General features: G+C 37.9%; 1 protein-coding gene across 2 annotated transcripts in view; it reads right to left on the minus strand.

Moving 5' to 3' along the window:
- Positions 1–16,196, minus strand: part of FSTL4 (follistatin like 4) — a 454,388-nt gene that overhangs the window by 308,507 nt on the left and 129,685 nt on the right. For both annotated transcript variants that reach the window (XM_032211288.1, XM_032211287.1), the window contains exon 3: positions 6,313–6,329. In XM_032211288.1, coding sequence (XP_032067179.1) covers positions 6,313–6,329 — 17 coding nt within the window. The remainder of the gene's footprint in view (positions 1–6,312; positions 6,330–16,196) is intronic.

Consider the following 16,196-nt stretch of genomic DNA (forward strand, 5'->3'; position numbering starts at 1 on the left):
TGTGTGTGTGTGTGTGTCTGTGTGTCTGTGTGTGTCTGTGTGTGTCTGTGTGTGTCTGTGTCTGTGTCTGTGTGTCTGTGTGTCTGTGTGTCTGTGTCTGTGTCTGTGTCTGTGTCTGTCTATGGATACATAGATAGATAGATAGATAGATAGAGAGAGAGAGAGTGTACAGGTCTCCCATTGAATATATAGACCTTCAATGGGAAAACTAAACAGAGAAATCACAGAAGAGGCTATTTGAAAAGATTCCACATCATCAAATTTTAGATAATAATAATATAGCATTCTTTAAGCCTCTTATGCAACCTACCATATTATTTAATCTGTTATTTCATGTTATTCTCATTAATTATGGCAAGCCATTAGCCTGGTATTTTTGTATCCCTCTTCAAACATAAGTTACTACTATTTTTTTCATTGTCATCAATAATTAATTAGCAAAACACAAACCCATAAGCCTGTGGATATTTAAAATCGCACTACTAGCATACACAGTAAAGATTATCTTTCGTTCATTCAGTTTAGAAGTGGGGCTTCTTTTTTTCAAAGATGAATCCATAATAGAGCACTGCAAGTCTTTTTAAGGAGCAAACAATTTACAGCAATTATTGCAGAAAATGTTAAGCAAATGGCTAAATAATGCTATCTTGCAACAATACTTGCTATACTCAAGCCCTGATAAGACATTCAAATATCTATCATGGAAGGAACGTGGAAGGACCACCCGACACAATCAGAAGTCCATTTCAGCAACTTCTTATGTCAAGCTAAAAGGTCTGGAAGCAGGTTGTAACTGTTCAGCCAAATTTGGTTGAAATTCATTTTCAGCAATTCCAGATCAACATGGGAAAAGCTGGCTGGTAAAGAGGTATTCAGCCGGGGTGGTATATGCTTACCTTCCCTACTGGTTGGCAAATGTGAGCGCACTCGTGCAATCGGTTCACTTGCACGCACCATCTCTGTGCATGCACAGATACTGCTGCGCATGCGCTTTTGGTGAAAAAATGGCCTAAATAGGATGCCATAGAATTGGTTGTGGGTGGGCGGAGCCACCCACAATTTCCGCTACCGGTTCGGGTGATCCGGTCTGAACAGGTAGAATGCCACCTCTGGTATTCAGTTTCTAACATTAGAACTTTGAATGCCAGAATATATTTTATTATAGCATTTAAGTATTTTTATAGCATATTATGAGCAGTGGATGTACAGTTTTCACAAATAATGCTCATGCAGATGAATAAATTGGGGTGAAATACTCCACAAATCAATATTTTAAAAGAAGAATCTGACAAAGCTGTTAGGTTGTTCTTTAGCAGCCTTATTTTCAAATAAACAACTGAATTGACTGATGCTGCCAGTCTCCAATCATTAGCATAATTTCTGACAATTAGAAGATTATTGTGTACTGCTAATTATAATAAGCATTAGAGCATCATAAAGGATGATGTAAAAAACCCAATCAAAACAATGGTTAATTTTCAATATATTGTTTACTTTAAAACTCTCTTCTCATTGTCATTGTTTAAAAAAGCTTCAGTATAGAAGACAGACATTCTAATCTAAGTGAAGCCCACATTGATTTGATATATCAAATGACATAAATCAATAGCTTCACGTGTTTAAAAATGAAATATATACTTTTTCTGACAAGTGTAGTTAAACCTTTATTTTCACCACTGTGGACTGAAAGGAAAGGTATCTGGTATTGGAGGCTTAACTGCTTCACTCAATAACTCATTAAAATTCCACAAGGCTTGGAGAAGCTGAGGAGTATTGACATTTTTCCTGAATCATAATAAACTAGAAGGTCAAAGTGTCCAAGTGGCATGAAAATTACAGTTCCTTAGTGGCATATCTGAATATCTTTTATTCGCTCTACTAATTGTTCAATGTGGCCCTGAAACAATATTCATGGAAATGCTAATAGTAACCTATATACAATCTGACTTGCCAAGGTCACTTCCAGTTACAGGATATACAATGCTTAAAATGCATTGTTCAGTACTGAATACAGAAGCCCTTCAGAAGAAAATGAGCACAGCATTAATCATTAAATTCATTACTACATTTTTTTAAAGAAATTTTCTTCTACACACACATACAGAGAGACATACACAGACACACACACACACACACACACACACACACACACACACACACACACTGTTTCCTTGAAAATAAGACCTCCCCAGATAATAAGCCCAATCAGGCTTTTGAGTGCATAAAATAAACCCTCCCCGAAAATATTGCAACAGGTTTCTGAACTAATATGGACTTTGGGAAGCTCCAAACTATCTTCCTGGAGAGTGGAGGATGAGATAAGGCTGCTTGCCAAATCTCTCAAATCTCTCCCAAAAATATGTGTGCAGGAGGAATTGTATGAGTCATCAAAATATTTTGGTGATTGCTTGATGAGAAGAAATGAATGTCATTGCTTAATGAAAGAAATTAATATTTAAAAGAAGCAACAGATTAGGGAGTTAACCTTTAGGGTGTAGCTTTTAAAAGAAGCTACACTTTATCAGCAAAAGTCTACCTACAATGCATAGAATTATGGGTCTGTGCATGCCCGCGCACAACCCCCCGCTTTTGGAACGTGATGGCAAAAAGCTTAGCCATCACTGGTATAGGTAGTTCTTAATTTACAGCTACAATTAAACTCAACATTTCTGTCACTAAGCAAGACAATTGCTAAGTGAATTTCATCCCATTTAACCACCTTTCTTGCCACAGTTGTAAAGTGAATCACTTCAGTTGTTAAGTTAGTAACATGGTTGTTAAGCGAATCCAGCTTCCCCATTGACTTTGCTTGTCAGAAGGTTGCAAAAAGTGATAACATGACCCCTGGATACTGCAACCATCATAAATATATGCCAAATGCCAAGCTTCCAAATTCTAATCATATGACCACAGGGTGCAAAAACAATCATGTCACTTTTTTCAGTGGCATTCCAACTTCAAATAGTCACTAAACAAATGGTTATGAATCAGGCACTACCTGTACTTTATTTGAATCCCACCTTATTTTTACAAATAACTCAAGGCAGCAAACCTATCCAACACATCTTCCTCCTACTATTTTCCCCACAACAATCTTGAGAAGTGAATTGGGCTGAGAGTGTGTGACTAGCTCAAAATCTTCCAGCTGATTTTCACGGTTTAAAGAGGGATTTGAACTCACAATACCTACTTTCTAGCCTGGAGCCTTAACTACTAGACCGAACTGGCTAGTTGGAAAACAAATGTCAAATTGCTAACGTAATCCTAATTAATGATAGAATAAAAGACAAAAAAAAATGCCAGTCCATATTGCAAAATATCTGAACTGTTAATATAATCCTCCAGTAAACAAATGTTTTGGTAGGAACTTTAGTCCATCTCATCCTTTCTATTCTTTTCATAGATGCCTTGCTTGCCCAGAAATCTTGAAAATGCAGGTGAAAATATCCACATTTGAACATTTTGCATAAACTTACTGCATTTTCCCCCATGTCTAAAAATGTCAAACTCACCTACGACATTCAAAAACAGCAACTGCAGGTGATGAGAGTTAAAGAAAGATAAGAAGCTGGAGTGTTGGAAGAGTTCCAAATCTTTTCTAATCCCCAGAATTAAGTGTTTGTTATGGGACTGTCCATAAATAACTTTTTATTACTGTGGAGAAATCTGCATAGTTACATCATGTTCATCATTTAAAAAATAATGAAGAAATAATGGTATCCTTTACATTTCTCTAGTCAGAGACTAGAAATACCCATTAAAGTATTAGTTAGAGAAAGTAGACAATGGGCAAAAAATGTTTGGTGGTAAACTAACTTCAATAAAACACTAGTCTGTTTAATGTAACAAGGTATTTTTTCCAAAAGGTATTTGGACTTTCTGGGCATTTTACTTTGAAATTGTTTCATTTCTCATCCAACAAGCTTCAGTTCAGTTCTAACATCAGTTCTCAAATTAGCATTCTGGGAAACTCTGGGAGTTGAACTCCACACATCTTAAAGTTGCTAAGGTTGAGAAACACTATTTTAAACTATTACAAGACAGCAGCTAAAAGTTTCCCTAAACCTTTCCTACTCTAATCCAGAGTGCTCTTGTTCTGAGCATCATTATAGTAATTCCATAATGAGCTGATGGATATTATGTCTCTACAGAAATCCATACTTCTGGAACTTTGTTAGCCCACCGGCAGCAAGCCTAACTTAATCATTTATCATCCACATGCTTTGCTGTTAGGAATAAACTCAACATATTCTAGAAGAAACATTTGCTGTCCTCATGCAAGTGGCAACAGCCATAGTTTTATTTGGAGTTAAGTATATTTACTTTCAGGTGCTAACTGGGACCAATGATTGAGAGCGACTTTAGACATTCAGTTTGGTAAATAATCATTTAGAAACCAGGAGACTGAGTTCTGGTTCTCCCTTAGTCATGAAAACCAACCGAGTGACTTTGACCCAGTTACTCTCTCTTAGCCCACCTACAATACAATACAACACAATGCAATACAATAGCACAGTTGGAAGGGACCTTGGAGGTCTTCTAGTCCAACCCCCTGCCTAGGCAGGAAACCCTATACCATTCCAGACAAATGGCTATCCAATATCTTCTTAAAGACTTCCAGTGTTGGGGCATTCACAACTTCTGGAGGCAAGCTGTTCCACTGATTAATTGTTCTAACTGTCAGGAAATTTCTCCTCAGTTCTAAGTTGCTTCTCTCCTTGATTAGTTTCCACCCATTGCTTCTTGTTCTACCCTCAGGTGCGTTGGAGAATAGTTTGACTCCCTCTTCTTTGTAGCAACCCTTGAGATATTGGAACACTGCTATCATGTCTCCCCTAGTCCTTCTTTCTATTAAACTAGACATACCCAGTTCCTGCAACTGTTCTTCATATGTTTTAGTCTCCAGTCCCCTAATCATCTTTGTTGCTCTTCTCTGCACTCTTTCTAGAGTCTCCACATCTTTTCTACATTGTGGTGACCAAAACTTAATGCAGTATTCCAAGTGTGGCCTTACCAAGGCATTGTAAAGTGATATTAACACTTCACGTGATCTTGATTCTATCCCTCTGTTTATGCAGCCTAGAACTGTGTTGGCTTTTTTGGCAGCTGCTGCACACTGCTGGCTCATATTTAAATGGTTGTCCACTAGAACTCCAAGATCCCTTTCACAGTTACTACTGTTGAGCAAGGTACCACCTATACTGTACCTGTGCATTTCATTTTTGTTGCCTAAATGTAGAACCTTACTCTTTTCACCATTGAATTTCATTTTATTAGATAGTGCCCAATGTTCAAGTTTATCAAGATCCTTCTGTATCTTTAGCCTGACTTCTGGAGTGTTGGCTATTCTTGCCAGCTTGGTGTCATCTGCACATTTGATGAGTTCCCCATTTATTCCCTCATCCAAATCATTGATGAAGATGTTGAAGAGTAGTGGGTCCAAAACAGAGCCTTGGGGTACTCCACTGCATACTTCCCTCCATGAAGATGCAGTTCCATTGAGGACTACACGTTGAATGTGGTTGGTCAGCCAGTTACAAATCCATCTGGTGGTGATGCTGTCTAACCCACATTCTTCTACTTTATCTAGTAGTAGGTGATGGTCTACCTTATCAAATGCCTTACTGAAGTCCAAGTAAACTATATTGATGGCATTCCTCTGGTCCACTAATTTTGTCACATTATCAAAGAATGCAATAAGATTAGTCTGGCATGATCTGTTTTTGACAAACCCCTGTTGGCTTTTGGCTATTACTTTGTTTGCTTCTAGGTGTTCACTAATTTGTTGCTTGATTATCTTTTCCAGAATTTTTCCTGGTATTGAGGTCAGGCTGATAGGTCTGTAGTTTCCTGGATCTGTTTTTTCCCCTTTTTTGAAGATGGGAACCACATCAGCTCTTTTCCAGTCCTCTGGTAGTTCCCTGGTGCTCCAGGATCTCTGAAAGACATAGTTCAGTGGTTCTGAGATCTTGTCTGCCAGTTCCTTCAGAACCCTGGGGTGTAATCCATCTGGTCCTGGTGATTTGAACTCGTCTAGGGTAGACAGGTGCTCACTTACCATTTTCTTCCCTATTTCAACTTGTGTTCCTAATCTGATTTTTGGGGTGCTGTTTTTGATAGGTTGGAATGTTTTATCCCTTTGTGTAAAGACAGATGCAAAACATGAGTTAAATAGTTCTGCTTTCTCCGTGTTGCTTCTCACCTTCTTGCCACTTTCTCCCAGCAATGGACCAATTGTTTCCTTAACTTTTTTCTTGTTTTAACATGTTGGAAGAAGCTTTTTTTTTGTTATTTTTTACTTTTGTGGCAAGCCTTTCTTCATTGTGAGCCTTAGCTTCCCTCACTTTATCTTTACATGCTCGGGCTATTTGCTGATATTCTGCCTTAGTTATGTCCTCCCCTTTCCACTTTTTATACTTATCTTTTTTTGTCTTTCAATTTGTCAGAGAGTTCTTTATGCAGCCATGCTGGTTTCTTTTGGGAACTGTTGTTCTTCTTCTTCATTGGTATTGTGCTAGACTGGGCTTTTTTAATCTCGTTTTTCAAAATTCCCCAAGCTTCTTGAGTTGTTTTCCCCTTGAGGATTCTCATCCATGGAATTTTTCCCAAGCTCTCTCTAAGTTTATTGAAATTAGCTCTTTTAAAGTCCAAGATTCTTAGTTGTACTTTGTTCTACTACTTGTGTTTGCATAATGTTGAATTCTAATATTGCATGGTCACTTGCCCCCAGGGTTCCTGTGGCTTCAACACCTTCTATCATTTCATCTCTGTTAGTGAGAATTAAGTCCAATATGGCTGATCCACTTGTTCCCTTCTCTACTTTTTGGGAAACAAAGTTGTCTGCTAGTTTGTTAGGTACCTGTTGGATCTTCCACTTGATGCAGAGTTTGTTTCCCAGTTGATGTCAGGGTAGTTAAAATCCCCCACTACTATTGTGGTGTGCTTCCTACATACCTTGGTTAGCTGACTAGCAAAAAGTTCATCTACTTCCTCTGCTTGGTTGGGTAGCCGGTAATATAGACCTATGGCAATGTCATTTCCCCCCTCCAACCTTTAATATTGACCCAAATGCATTCAAGATAGTTCTCATCATTGTTGTGCTCTATTTCTGTAGAGAGGTAATTATTTCTTATATATAGTGCAACTCCACCTCCTCTTTTATTTGGTCTATTTCTTTTAAATAATTTAAATCCTTATAGCTGTATGTTCCATTTGTCAGTTTCATCCCATCAAGTTTCTGTAATGGCAACAATATCGTATCTGCCCTCTTTTACTTAAATTTCTAATATGCCCTGTTTATTCCTCATACTCTGTGCATTGGTGTATAGACATTTGAGTCCATTTTGACTGACCCTGTGTTTACTGTCTACATAACCTGTGTTATTCCTGACTGCCCCTATTTTCTTGCCACTTGTATGATTCATGCACATGGTATGGCACTCACTATTAAATGCTTGGTTTTGCTACCACATTCTTGTTGTGTGGAAAGTAGGCACGAACATCAGATATGTATGATGCTTTGAACTGACCAAAAATAAAAGTGAGACAAAACCTAATAAATGATAAAATGAGGATTTGGAGGCTTCAAATCATATATTGTTCATTTTTTCTCTTTTCCAAGCTATCTTAGAATTTACTTCTCTTATCTGATGTCAACCTCAGTGTTTAGCTAACTGCTTTCTGCTTGCTTCTCTTAGGTTTATTACAATTCTAACTATCCCTCAAGCACTTCTGTATTCATACCGACAAGGAGTGGGAAATGAAATGGCTAATTATGGTATTTCTACAACAGATCAGCATAAAACAGAACATAAATTTAGTGTAAATATACGTTACTGATGCCCATTTAGTAGTTAGTAGAGTGTAAGATTTTAAGCAGAAAAATAAATCCCAGAGAGAGAAAGGATGGTGGTAAGAAATCACCTGTGCCATCATTTTGGTCTTAAATGTAAGCACGTCATGGGCTCTTCTAGTATTTCTTCTGCTGAAACAAGACTAGGACTGAACAGCTATTCAGGCACAGAACAAATTCAGAGACATGTACCACATGATATATCTAGATAAAAAAATAGCTTTGGTTTTGAGATAATACCCGCGGCAATAAGAATTATTTTAGCTGTGTCTCACAACAGGGAAGTCCTGTTACAAGAAGTTTCAGAAGAGGATTTTCAAAATCATTGGTAATTAATGAAGTGGTTAGCAATAGCTCTCAACTAACTTTTGACCTCAGTCTTATACTCTATTAGGTAAAGTGTCTCAGAAGCCCTGCTGTCCCAGGTGATGCCTGTTTGTAGCAGAATGCATCCCTTGCCTCCTGAAGTACACTTGAATACTTAAAAAGAGATGAGTAGGCTTATCAGCCAAAGCACAAAAATGATCTGTCTATCAATTTACTTCTCAGCTTCTGAGACAATGAAAAAATCCAGGATGTAGTTCACTAATTAAACAAGCCTCTCATCAATTTTTCTCTCTTGTTATTAAAACCGAATGAATTTCCCACTCCTGCAAGGATTATAAAAAACAGTAATGGAAAAGGTAATCAAGTGGAACTAGTAGCTAACTGCTTGGAGGATTTATGAGCCCACCACAGTGTATGAAAAAGATATAATTTGTTTAATTTATTAGTCATAAGGAAAGCAATTTTCTAGGGTTAAAAATGGATCATCTTATAAAACAAGCCAGTTTTTAACACTAATTAAATTTAGGAAGTATGGCCCAAGATAGGAGCTTCCCTGTCATATTATAGGAAGGAACTTTTGCCTAACTCATCAAGTACAATTAAATATTTGTTTTCAGATTAATGCTGTTAAGTGTATCTGGATTTCAGTAACAAGTATGTTTTGCATAAATTCAATTGGCACGAGCCAGCCCAAATGAAGCCATAATTTGTTCTAATTGGTTTCTACAGGAACATAAAGAATATGCTTAGTTTCTTATGATTCATTTCCCTAATAGCACAACTTCATATATCTAAGATCCCTACATTAGCAAAACTTTATTTGTTAAATCTAAAAATAACATATATCTTTAGTGAGATGGGCAGCATATAAGTTAAATAAATAAATTTCTATGTTCCAGTGACTATTTTTTTTAAATAAAACCTGAACAATTAGTTAGAAGGCTGCTTCAAAAATGTACTTCATTTGATTATCCAAGAGATAGATAAGATTTACACATCTCTACTGAATAAAAATTAACATAGAAGCCTCTTGATAGCTATCATGAAAAGGAATTAAAAAGACAGCACCCACACAGTTAGGAAAAGCATCCCCCAAATTTTTATTCAAATAATAACCAGGTGGCTAATATAACATAACGAATGGTGAGAGTCTTGCTAATAAAACTGGAGGGAGCCCACATTGTCCTTAGAAATGAAGAGTGGAAAGCTCCCATTTCAAAATATATTTTTAGTAACACGCTGAATATTCTTTCTGAAAAGGTGAAGAGAAGGCAACTGGGAACACCAATCTTCTCTAGACCAGTGTGCATTGCCTCATTAATTGCAGGAAAGCTTCTTATGCATGCATTACATATTAATTACTTGTAAGGAGTAATTACTGATAAAGTAAATTTAAATATCTTGCCTGTCTCCATTGTATTCAGTGTGTATAATTTACTTTGCTTATAAGGATAACAAACCAGAGATTCTGACAAGGGAGCTTTCTTCTCCCGTTTCCTTTGCAATGCATATTTACAATTGTTCCTCAGGTAAAATGATGCTTTGGAGCACTATAAATTTAGTCATATGCAAATTTAACTTGCTTCTTTTCAAGGAGCAAACCAAAGTATGCCTTTTTGTCACTGCCATAGGAAAAGAAAGACATAATTTCTGAGAAGTGCCTCAGGTCTAACATTAGAGGCAAATCATGCTAATATATCACAATTATGATACAAATGGAACAAAAAAAAATCCAGGATGACTCTTCTTTGCAACAATAACGTACCAATTTAGAAGGAGAATACATCCATACCAAATGCAATTCTTGCTTTATACTATGCAAATTTGCAGAGTATTAGCCAGCATTCCATATTCAATGATACTGCACTTCTATATACTTCAACAGGATTTTAGTTTAACAAGTACAGCTTAGTCTTTCCGGTGGTGAGGAAATCTGGAAGTCACATGCATTTTTCAGGCATATTACCTACATCAGATACAGAAAAGGATAGCAGCATGTCGCTCCATAAGTGAGTTGGGCACTCTCTAAATTTGATATATAAATTAAATAAAATTATACAGGAAAGTGATAATAGGAATCTCAGAGGGGAACAATAGAATGAATTGAAATAGGGAAACAGATATTTAGAACCAGGGTACATTACATGACAAGCTGTATGAGGAATTAAGAACCTTTCAGCTATAATTTATAGTATTATGCTCACAAATCTGAGGATGATTCACACAAATGCTTAGAAAGATATAAGGACTGCCTAGATCAATAATTTTCAAACGTTTTGAACCAATATGATCCAGTGTTCTTGCTGATATCTTCAAAGCACTAGATTCAGGCATTCCAAAATATCTTAAAAGACATGTGGGTCACAGAGGAGATGCCCAGTGATTTTTGTAATTGTTCTCCCCACCATGGCTCTGTATAAAAATAAGGGAAACAAATCAGATTGTGGAAACTATAGGGATATTCACTGCTGCCCATCGTAGGCAAGAGTTAGCCTGTTTTCTTCTGAACAGACTTGTTATTGTCTCAGAAAGGAACCTCCTAGAGGAGCAGTGTGACTTTCATCCAGAGTAGAGTACAGCAGACATGGTTATCTGCCATGGGACAAATCAAGTACATAAAAGTAGCACAAACCTCTTTACTCTATCTTCCTTGATCTGACAAACAGGTTTGACATTGTACACAGGGAGGCTCCCTGGACCATCCTGTGACATTATGAATGCCCCAGGAAATTTGTGAAGATGATTCATCTACTGCACAATGGAATGACAGGACAGGACCTTTACAATGATGATACATTAAAGCTGCATTTGCCATTTCCAGTGGGGTGAAGCAGTCCTGTTCAATCTGTTCTTTGCTTACATCTTGTCATATGTGTTCAAGGTCTGAAGAAGGGAACATACATCAGATACTGATTGGACTTCTCTTTGTTTAACCTTTGCTAGTTGAATGCACAGATACATTGCCTCCATATAGACATTCAAGAAACCTTCTTTCCTGATGACTGTGCATCCTGGGCACAAAGAAGGTAATGATCTACAGTTGATGCTTAACAAATTATTAGATGCTGCTATGCTCTTTGCTCTGACTATTAGCCTGGACAAGACTGAAGTACTTTACCAACCCATGCCAAATACCATCCTTGTAGAACCAAACATCATTACTGATGACACCCAGCTGACAAATATAAACAGTTTCAAATACTTGGGATGTATCCTCTCAAACAATGTGATTTTGGACCAAGAAACAGAGTTCAGTATCAAAAACCAGCCAGATTCTAGGGTGACTGCAAACAACATCTATATCTACACAAAGCTTAAAACCTACAGAGCTGTGGTTAACCCTTCTCTCCTACATGGATGTGAGTCCTGGACTTTGTACTGATGACATATCAAACAACTAGAGAAATTTCACATGCACCCTCTATGTTCCATCCTTGGCATTTGTTGGCAGGACCATTCTCCAACATCAATTCCTGGATTGCATGAAATCTAACAGCATTGAGTCCCTGAGTGTCAGAGCCCAGATGCAGTAGGTGGGACATGTAATCACAATGGTCACTTTATGCCTTGTCAGTTACTTCCAGATACAGTGGAGACTGGGAAGAGAACTTGAGATTGTCCATATAAACACTAAAAAAGACACTGTGAAGGAAATCCTATGTGACATCCAGAAAAGGATGGTAGAAGCTGTGGCTGCTGTGACTGCTGACAGAACCCCCTGGCAAACTCTGTTCTTTGAAGTGTCCACTGGATTTGAAGAGAGGCTCTGACAAAAGCTGACAAAAAAAACATGTGGCATCATAGAAGGATCCCCATAGTTATTACAACAATTACTTCCAGTTCCTCCATTGTGCTAGCCTTTTTGCTTCCAGACTAAAATTGTCCACATATGAACTGCACAAGTGTATCTTCTTTGAACTCAAAGGACTATCTATCTATATGCTCACAAATTTGAGGATTGTACACAAAAATGCATACGTGTTTCTCTGCACTGCCTAGATCAAGAATTTCCAGAGTTTTTGAACCAATGGGTACATCTACAGAATTAAAAGAAAATAATCCCTTATAATGTAGCCATCGTAACTGATACTGACATAAATCATACATTTCATACAGACACACACATACCAACTCCTGCTAAAACTAAAAAAAATTCTCAAGAACTAAAATAAAAAATAAAGGTAATAGCTGAATTCCAAACTACAGAAGCATTGTTCTCTGGAAGATTCCATTGTTTGTTTATTTATAGAGCCTATATGGCTGCCTATCTCACATGATGATCCAGAGTGGTTCACAATAACCAAATAGAATAAAAACAGAAAAGCCCCAATCCTCAGCAGGCAAATGGTTGAGCCTCAAAGTCAAATAACTCAGCCAAGAAACAGAATACAAGGCAAGGGTAAAGTGTGAGACCCAAATATTAATCATATACAGACCTTCTCAGAGGACACAATATCTTTTTATAGAGGGCAAACAGGTGATGCTCAGAAAAATCTACACTGACTTCAAAATTGCAGCATAGGCATAAGAAAAATATCAAAAGTATTTCAGGTAATATCAAGGGTTTAATACACATACGCACACTCTACTTTCATCTCATCCACTAGCATTCTGCCAGACTTCCAATATGCTGTCTACTCTTTTCTCTTTTGTGAACACAGCTTCAAAATAAAGTGTCACCCGCTATTTTTATTTCCTAAGTATATCTGGAAGAGGACCTCTTGAGATATCTTTGAGATCCTCATAAGCAGAAAACAGTGACATATTCTCTCATATGTGGAGAAAACTGAACTGATATTTGGAGATATACTGTCCTCAACCCATGGTAACAGTGAATTGTCCAGCCCACATCAATCCTACCCTCCTTAATAGACTTAATAGAGCTAGAATTTATTTAATACCCCTTTTAAAGCCATCCAGGTCAGCGACCATCATCATATCTTGTGGCAATGAATGTTAGTATAAATTAATTATGTACTGTCTGACATTTGTCTATTAAAACTACGCTTTCAGTCAGGTTCACTGCTTATGCCTGGTCCTAATACTGTCAACTTTCTTTATGTCATGTATGATTTTACAACCTCGGTAAAATCTTTGCACATATGGAGGATGTTAGAATGCCCTGATCTTTTTGTTGCTGTTTTCTGTATTTTTGCAGCGCTGATAAAATTCTTTTTCAAATACGGGGAACAGAGCTAAACAGTGTACTTCAGTTATAGGCAAACCATATTGGCATTTTATGATGGCAGCATAATTTTTAACCCCTTTCTGATTTATTTATTTTCAAACATTTATACAGCCTTTAAACCAACTCTGGGTGGCATCCAATAAATTAAAAAAAAACATTTTAAAACTCTATAAAGCTCAACTGAATAAAACATTAAAAACAACAAACCCTGGCATCGATCAGTTCTAATGTGTGGTCATGTATTCTTCTCCCAACACTTGGGGGGGGGGGATGGGAGAAGAATACATGACCGCACATTAGAATTTAAAGAATTTAAATCTTTAAAGTCTTATTGAAGGCTTAAAGGATGGAAGCCTGCCAAACTTCAGGGACCAAGATGTTCCATAGGGCAGGAAAAGGAAAAGGCTGGCTTCCTAGCTCTCATCAGATAATACCGGTATTTAAGAGAAGGGGGATTAAAAGCATGCCCAATTCTATGACCTGGTAGAATAGATAGATTTCCTTAGAAAAGGTGTTCTTGCAGATGCCTTGGCCCATATAGGATTTTAAAAGTGATGATCAGCACCTTGAATTGCACTTGCTGACTGCAAGCCAATGCATCTCATGCAACAGAAATGTTACATGGGCAAAGCTAGAGCCCTCCCCTTACTGTGCATGTTGCTGCATACTGGATCAGTTGAAGTTTCCAGATGGTCTTCAAGAGCAGCCCCATGTAGAACACATTGCAGTAATCCACATGAGATATGAGAGCCGAGGTGGCACAGTGGTTAGGGTGCAGTACTGCAGGCCACTTCATCTGACTGTTATCTGCAGTTCAGCGGTTCTAATCTCACCGGCTCAAGGTTGACTCAGCCTTCCATCCTTCCGAGGTGGGTGAAATGAGGACTCAGACTGTGGGGGCAATATGCTGACTCTGTAAACTGCTTAGAGAGGGCTGAAAGCCCTATGAAGCGGTATATAAATCTAACTGCTACCGCTATTGCTATGACATCATGAGTGATCATGAGTAAGTCCTTTGGTCCAGGAAAGGGTGCAATTGGCATATGAGACAAATCTGTGCAATTCCCTCCACACCCAAGCCATTGTTGCCCCCTGCTTCTTGAGCAGGAACCATGAGTCCAGGAACATTGGAACTCACAGCCCCAAGGAAAGTGGTGGATTTCCATTTTTTTTATTACCAGTTCGCTCATGCGGGTGTGCACAATGCTTCTGCACATGCGCAGAAACATCTGTGCATGCGCAGAAGCATCCGAGTAGTTGGGGCCAGAGCCTCCCGCCGCTGCTACTACTGGTTTGCCTGATCCGGGCCGAACTGGGAGCAACCCACCTCTGCCCAAGAGCCTATCAATTTGCTCAAAAACAGTTGGTTTGAGTTCCTCCCAGATAACTATGCTCAGATGTTTCTTTGTCACCTCCAATAGATTTGCCCAGCCAGATTCTGACTCTGAGGAAAGTTGAGTGATTTTATCTGATAGATGACAAAAATATTCCTCACAGCAACCCTACAAATGTTCCCCAGTTCCTTCTTACCCAGGAGACCCATAGTTACACAAAACAGTCCTGCCAGATGGCTACCTACAATAAGGGCGTAGACATAATTATGCTTTGCTGCTCTTATTGCCACAAAGTTGAGGTCAATGTAGCCTCTACCTGTGTTCACTCAGCTTCACTCTTTGTATTCCTCCAGTGGCTCTCTTACATTGCTTCATCTTTCTGAGCCCTTTGGTGAACCATGCAGCTCTATGAGATCCATACATACAGAATCTGCATAGGCACAAATTGTAACAAGAGGCTCTTCTGAACCATGTAATAGAGTTTTAGAAACTGCAAAGACCTTATGAAACCACATTGGGTCCATCAGCTGCCTTGGGCAGGTTGATTGAATTGGCTTCATCTCCCTACAGTTCCCCTCACAGAAATGTGCCTGCTTGTTTCCTAAATTTACAGAAATTGTAAGACAGTTTCTTTCATAGCATTAATTTCAAATTCTGCAAACAAGAACTTCATTTGCTTAACAGGAAAATATTTTACAAGCAATTTTCATTAATCTCAAGTCATATCTTTTTACATATCCAGGTGAAGATTTATCATTGCTAGTGCCAGCATTATTAATAGGTATATTACAAATTTTAAAAATCAGAGCCAGTAAATTAAGTCACTTCAACATTGTGAGATGGAATTTGCAAGTGGAATAATTTATGTCCAGCATCCTAGAATTATAGTAGGAGTAATTGCAAATATTTTAAAACTTGGCTAAGAATCTCTCCAACACAGTAAAAATAGCTAAGGAAATTCTTGATTACAGATTCAGTATTTATTGAGGTGTCACTCAAAAGTATTCCTTTCTGCTGCCTGGAAAGCAACCTTAGTGAAATCCAAAGCAGCTGATTGTGAACTGTCATATTTAGTATTAGCTCACAAAGCCCCACAGAAGAAAATATTTTTTAAAACAAATATCTCTTGAATTTATAGGATATTTTTAATCAATTGTTTAATTTGTATATGATTTTCTTTCAGATTTTTCTCTTGGTGTCCAGATTGAACTGCTTAGCTCTTTTGAATCTTATCGTTATTCAACTTGCCTTTGAACTGGTGGGAGGGAAGGGTGAAATGGAATGCTGATGTTTTGTGCACAAACCATGAGAGCCTGGAAATCATCAAGGTCATGGCTGCAGGTGCCTGAGAAGGAGATGGATTTTTCCCATAACAAAAGGACATCTCATAATTGGCCAATGTGAACACCCAGGGGTGGGGAGAAAGGAAAGCTATTGTTTAACTAAGCAAACCTTTGTGTGGGAAAAGCAGAGCTGGTTTTAATCCTTCAGTGCC

This window comes from Thamnophis elegans, chromosome 2, assembly GCF_009769535.1.
Source record: "Thamnophis elegans isolate rThaEle1 chromosome 2, rThaEle1.pri, whole genome shotgun sequence".
Lineage (NCBI taxonomy): Eukaryota > Metazoa > Chordata > Lepidosauria > Squamata > Colubridae > Thamnophis > Thamnophis elegans.